The sequence below is a fragment of the Mastigoproctus giganteus genome, chromosome 13, assembly GCF_048544385.1.
Source record: "Mastigoproctus giganteus isolate SK-2022 chromosome 13, ASM4854438v1, whole genome shotgun sequence".
Taxonomy (NCBI): Eukaryota; Metazoa; Arthropoda; class Arachnida; order Uropygi; family Thelyphonidae; genus Mastigoproctus; species Mastigoproctus giganteus.
Genome location: NC_143587.1, coordinates 6,692,152 through 6,699,075, shown reverse-complemented (window position 1 = coordinate 6,699,075; position 6,924 = coordinate 6,692,152). Strand labels below are relative to the sequence as shown.

At 36.9% G+C, this 6,924-nt stretch overlaps 1 protein-coding gene across 1 annotated transcript in view; it reads right to left on the bottom strand.

Moving 5' to 3' along the window:
• Window positions 1–2,565: 2,565 nt before the first annotated feature.
• LOC150075741 (vesicle-fusing ATPase 2-like) overlaps window positions 2,566–6,924 on the bottom strand; it is a 243,134-nt gene continuing 238,775 nt past the window's right edge. Inside the window, exon 19 of the mRNA XM_090387859.1 lies at window positions 2,566–2,793. Coding sequence (XP_090243985.1) covers window positions 2,566–2,793 — 228 coding nt within the window. The remainder of the gene's footprint in view (window positions 2,794–6,924) is intronic.

The window sequence follows — 6,924 nt, the reverse complement described above, 5'->3', positions numbered from 1 at the left end:
TAGGAAAGCTTTTGATACTGTGGCACATGGAAGACTACAGTACAAATTGGCACAGTATGGCATAAGGGCAAGTTGCTGCAATGGATAAAAGGATGGTTTAATGGGAGAAGATAGAGTTGTAATCAATGGACACTGCTCAATTTGTGGATTAATGTTATTAGTGGAGTCCCCCAGGGTTCGGTGTTGGATCCAGTATTGTTTTCTGTATTTATCAATGATATGGATGAAGGTATATCAGGATTAATGTCTACATTTACAGACAATACAGGTTTGTTAATGACAGTAATGATAGTATGCTACTGCAACAGGATCTAGAAAAGTTGAGCAGGTGGGCTGAGAGGTGGTAACTGAAGTTTAACAATAACAAATGTAAAGTACTGTATATGGGTAGCAGTAACCCCAGATTAACGTATCAACTGGGTGGTTCTATACTCAGGGTAGTGGAGAATGAAAAGGACATAGAGGTAATTGTGCAGTCAGATATGAAGTTTTCTGAGAAGTGCAGACAGGCTGCAAGAGTAGCTCATGGTGTCTTGTCAATGATATATAGGAATTTTTCTAGCAGGGATAAGGAGGTGATTATCCCATTGTATAAAGCAATGGTCAGGCCAACGTTGAGTATTGTATACAGGTCTGGAGGCTTCATTTTAAGATGTGGAGCTGCTGGAACGAGTACAGAGAATGGCAACAAGAATTGTAAGTGAAACAAAGGCTTAAGTTCGGCAAATTGCAGCTTCTGAAGACTAGGCACCTGTGTGGTGATCTAATTGAGGTATATAAGGCCTTGAATGGTTTGAGGAAGCTCAATGCTGATGGGATTCTTACTATTGCTCAGATTTCTCACTTGAGAGGATATAAATTCAAATTGAGGAAAGACAATTGTAGAATCGATGTGTGGAAATTTGCCTTTAGCCACCAGGTGGTTGATAGTTGGAACAAACTTCCATCTGTTGTAGTGGAGGTTGAAAACTTATACACGGTGTTACAAAAACAGCTTTAGAACTTTGAAAGTGCATATAAATTTATTCAGAGGATAAATTTATATAAATTTATTTAGAGGACGTACACAATATTTTGAAATTTCACAATGGAGCAAAACTTGGATAGTTATGGTTCAATGTAACTTTCACTTGTAATGTGGCAGACATCCCACCTGTAGTCAATTTCTTGCCACACATTCCATAGCATCTCTGCGCAACTTCTGGAACTGTGGTGGTAATTCTAGTTCGGAGCTCAGTGACAGTTGCAGGTAAGGGTGGTACATACACTAGATCTTTAACAAATCCCCATAAGAAAAAATCCATAGGTGTAAGATCCAGGGAACGAGGTGGCCAAGCTATCAGCACCCCTCAACCAATCCACTGACCTGGGAAACAGGTTCTGAGGTGCTTACACACTTCTCTAAGGTAATGAGGGGATGTGCCACCTTGCTAGAAGTGAATGAGTCTTTCTTGGTTACCTTCATCAATTTGTGGAATGAGGAACTGTTGGAGCATGTCTAGATACGTGATACTGGTAATGGTTGTCTCCATGTAAAAGAAGGGCCCATACACAAAACACATTCACCTTTGGGCTGTCACGAACATGTTCCAGGGAGGCATGTGGATTTTCGGTGCTCCAAATCGTGCGGTTATGTGTGTTGACCTTAACATGTTAAGGTCAACACACATAACCGCACAAAGTGACATGAAACATGCTCTCATCACTGAAAATTACGGAGTCCAGAAATTCTTCATCGTCTTCTATCCGATGCAACATTTGCAAACAGAATTCCTTACGAACCAACTTATCTGTATTTGCAAGGTGTTGTATGATGGATAATTTGTACGCCTTTAAGTGTAAATGTTTTCGTAACACTCCCCACACAGTCACATATGGAATACCACTTTCCCGAAACGCACCTCGCACTGACTTTTGTGAACTTCGAACGAAGCTATCCCTAACCTATTCCACGACATTGTCAGGAAAAAGTGGCCGACCAGGTGACTTGGCATGGTGCACAGAACATCTGGTATCAACAAAATTCTTGTGCCATGTGTACATTGTAGGCCTACTGGGAGGTTCCTTGCGATACTGAGCGCAAAACTTCCTTTGAACTTGCATAGCAGACTTCGTTTCTTCGAAACAAAACACAAAACGAGCTTGTTCTCGACTGCCTGGGAGCACTCGCGGTGGCAGTATTGGGTACTACAGTCGACGTGCATTATACTTGAAGTGCATTGCTACATTCTGACATTTCAAAACATTATGTACGTCCTCTAAATAAATTTATATACCCTTTCAAAGTTGACAGCTGTTTTTGAAACACCCTGTATAAGTTCAAGGCAGAACTAGAATGCATATGGAGTGAATGGATGGGTGAAATGGGAAGGGATTTTTTTTTTTTCGGCAGATGCTATATAAGCTTGCTTTCTTGCATCATATATGCCTCTACTAATGCTAATTTATATAAATATGATATTTACTACATTGCCACTGCTTTTTTTTTTTTTTTTTTCAATACTGAATTCTAAAAAAAAAAAAAAAAAAAAAAAAAAAACCATTGAAATCAAAATGTGCAGCAGTTTAAAAAACTGAAAAAATATAAAATACTTGCCTTCTGCCTTCAGTTTTACGAGCTATTTTGGCTCGCTCTTCTTTTGTAAAACATTCAGTTTCTTCAAGTACAGCTGTAAGGTGCTCTGCGTGGGATAGGTTCGGTATGTGTAAAACTGAAGTGAATGCTGTTAACATTTCCATTTCTTCAAGCACCTGTTTACGACTGGTTGTACAGAGAACAAGAAGTTTCCTACCCTAAAATTACAGGAAAAAGTTTTAAATTTTCATCAGACACCGCTAAAAGTTACATGATATTCAAGTAAACTAGCATTTCAATTTTTAAATTTTAACCAATTCTTATTCAAATTATCAAGATATCTATGCAAACTTTATTAAATTATATAGTAGAATCTCATCAACACAAGGTTCAATGGACTTAAATTTTCAAAAATCCACCTTACTATAAACCTTTTGTAATAACAAAGAAGGCGAAAATAGCGATAGGATTGAGGAACACTCCATCTATCCTCAATCCTATCGCTATTTTTGCTTTCTTTTGACCATCTTTTTCTCACTTTCCCCATCCCAAATACCATTTGCTTGTCCACACTTTTTCGATCAAATTTCTCTGCTTTATATATTTGAATTTTAATTTTCAGCCACGTTAATTTAATTACCTTTCACCCTTTCGCACTTCACATACATTTGTATTATATTTCACGTTACACTTTTATAAATTTGTATTTATTTTAATTTTCTTTATTAACTTAATTTTTACACTGCGTAGGGACTACCTTGTCTATTAGTGTTACAATAAAGGCCGCATATTTGCTCCCCCCCTTTCTAATACTACAGACAAGTTTGAAAATGCAGTGCCTGAAACATGGACCCCTGATGAATTTTCTGGCTATGTATCATATTTTCATTTACTATATTCAGATTTTGCATATTGGCCATCCCCTGATTTGACCTCTTGCTAAAATTGCCCTCCCATATCTGAATACAGTGTTATTTACTTATTTATTTCTTTGTTATTTATTATTTTTCATTTTTATTTTTGTACAAATTTTTTTTTTTTATATATTTTTTGTATTTTGTTTGCTTCCTCAGTCCCAGTTCATTTTTGTACTAGGTTTTTTAAATTCTTTCACCTGTTTAACTATTACTTCACTTCCACTTCCGATTATCCCTTAAACTTCTCTTAGGTCAGGCACCGTGTGTACTTTTCATTTCCATTTTCACAGACACTATTTTACAAAGCACACATTATTTATATATATATATATATATATATATATATTTAAATAATGACTTAAAAAGTTAGAATGTAATAGCATGAAATAAGAAAATAAATAAATAAATAGATAGATAGATATTAAGCTATCATTAGAGGCAGCAAAATGCACATCCTCCACATGATGCCCAGTACATAACAGATGATTCATATAAAAAATAAAAATAAATTATACATAAGCCAGTAGCATGGCAAAACTGTAGAGCGAACATAAAAATTAAATCAACAGGGAGGGGGAAAGTAAAGGTAACAAGACAGAAGCTGTAGCCGAAAGTCCCTAAATAATTTAGGGACTTTCAGTTAAATCCAATTAATAAATCCATTTTAAATTTAAAATAATGCCAATTATATAATAATTTAGCGGCACCCCCTGCTAAATTATTATGTGAGAACTGGTACCTCATAAGGTACCAGTTCTCACTGTACACCAGTACCAGTTACCAATATCACCAAAAAGGGACTAAAACTGAGCATCATGTGGAGGATGTGCATTTTGCTGCCTCTAATGATAGCTTAATACAGTCCATTCCAGTTATTTGGGACACATCGGGACTAGTGCATTTTGGCCCGATTAAGCAGCTGCCCCAATTATCCAAAGTTTCACGTAAATAGTTAAAAATACAATGTATCCCCCCCCCCTACAATTGGTTCACTGTACAATCAAATCACGTTACAACGAACTCAACATAGTAAAGTACCGTTCACTATACGATGTGCAGTAAGCGCCGGTCATTGTGATCACGTTTGTGAATTGAATTTTAATTCTATTAAACAGCAATTCTAATTAGTGAAAATAAGAGGAATATAATCCACAGGCTATAAAAGCAAAGATATATTAAGCACAAATTTACCCTTTATTACCTTACCAATTAAAAAAAATTAAATGATACGTGAAAATCGGAAGAATATACGTGATAATCAGAATAATTAACACGTACTGTAATATGTACATATGAACTAGTTGACATTTCTGTTCACTGACATTTGTGGGTGGGGGTTAAAATTTAAAACAGTAAAAAGATAAGCAATCAATAACAAAGAACACGGCACACACAAATTGTAAGTAACATGATACATGCAAGTGAGAACGGAGTAACGAGTTACAAAGCTTTAAAAATAGGAATGAAGAGAAGAGCTGAAAATTAATTTTTTTATATGATTGAAGATTTCATGGAAGTGTAAACCCATTTCACCATAATAACCCACAGAATTCCAGCTGTCGGTATTATCGCAAATTCAATAAGATCGAGTTTACTGTCCATTTATGATAGATTTCACTAACAGAAAAGCCCAATAAACAGGTGACTGCTAATTGTTTTTATTGTTTTATGGTTGTGACCGCCAGAATTTCGACCGAACCAGGTGGTACCGTCGGAGACAATCATAGGGTAATCTCCAGTGCTGCGGTCTCCTGCCCAGATTAAACGGCATGCTGTCCCAATTAAGCGAAGTAAATCCTGGCTATTTTCTCGATTGGTTTCTGCTGTCTATTCTATAGTTTATTTCTCGCTGCATAAGGACCACCGCTATGCAAATCCTCTGCATTTGTGGATAGATGGAAGGAGGAAGGGGTGGTTTGGTCCTTCGATCGGTTCGCCTTTGTGACGATTTATCTAGCGATTGAAATGCAGCGATTCCATGATCATTATTGGCCTCGTGGTTCTCCATAGATATGGGGCATAATGGTCAGTCTATGTTTTTTTAATTTGTTTTCTTTTAGTAGTTTGTTTTAGCCCCTTTTTGGCGATATTGAGGCTTTGCTGCAGAGTGTGTGTGTGTGTGTGAGAGAGAGAGAGAGAGTGAGAGAGAGAGAGAGAGAGAGAGAGAGAGAGAGAGAGAGAGAGAGAGAGAAAATGTAAAACAAAATAAAGTAAAACAAAAAACAATAATAAAAGAATAAAAATAATGAATAAACAATTCAAATATAATAATTAAAAACAAAGAAAAGAAAATATATAAAAAATTAGATTAAAACATAGACAAATTATGTACTTCCCTCCTAAAATAGGAGGGAAATACATAATTAGTCTATTTCCACAGGTAGTGAATCTATCAGTCTCACTTTCCGTGGAAGCAGCATGTTCCAGTAATCCAGTCTAAACCATTTCCCCCCTTAATTTGGATTTGTGACTCTTGAGCTCTGGAATCTTTTATAAAAGTGAAAGTTTTGCATTCATTTATTTTTCTAACCTCTCTCAAAGCATCACAGACCTTGATCAGGTCCTCTTTAAGGTGTCTAGTTGTCCAGTTCTGTAGCTCACATAACTGAAGTCTTTCCTCATGGTCTCTTTTTAAAGATATCACCACACAGGTGCCATCTTTGGACTTTTCAATTAGTTCAATATCTTTTTTTAGGCGAGATCTCAATACAAGGACATAGTAGTAGTAGTGGCATGTGATGCAAGAAAGCAAGCGTATGAGCTTATGCAGCATCAGCCAAAAAAAAAAAAAAAAAAAAACACCATTCCCTCCAAATGCCTGTTTAGTTCCTCTTTAAATTTATTTAACCTATCAACTTCCATGACAGATGGAAGTTTGTTCCAACAATTAACCACCCACTGGTTAAAGGCAAATTTCCGCACTTCTATTCTACAGCTGTCTTTCCTCAATTTGAATTTATGCCCCCTTAGGTTCGTAATCTGAAAAAGTGGACGAATCCCATCAGAATTCAGCGTGCTCAACCCATTCAAGGCCTTCCTCAATCAGATGACCGCGCAGGTGCCTAGTCTCCAGCCACTGAAATTTGCAGAACTTAAGCCTCTCTTGGTAAGAGGATCCTTTTATTCCCCTCACCAATCTTGTTGCCCTTCTCTGTACACGCTCATGCAAATCTACATCTTTCCTAAAATGAGGCCTCTAGACCTGTATGCAGTACTCAAGGTGTGGCCTGACCATTGCCTTATACAGATGGACAATCACCTTTTCCCTGCTAGCAAAATTCCTATATATCATTGACAAAACCCCATGCCCTGCCCTGGCAGCCTGTCTGCATTGCTCAGAAAACTTCATATCTGACTGCACAATTACGCCCAGGTCTTTTTCATTTTCTACCACCTTAAGTGTAGTACCACACAGCTGGTACATTTCTCTGG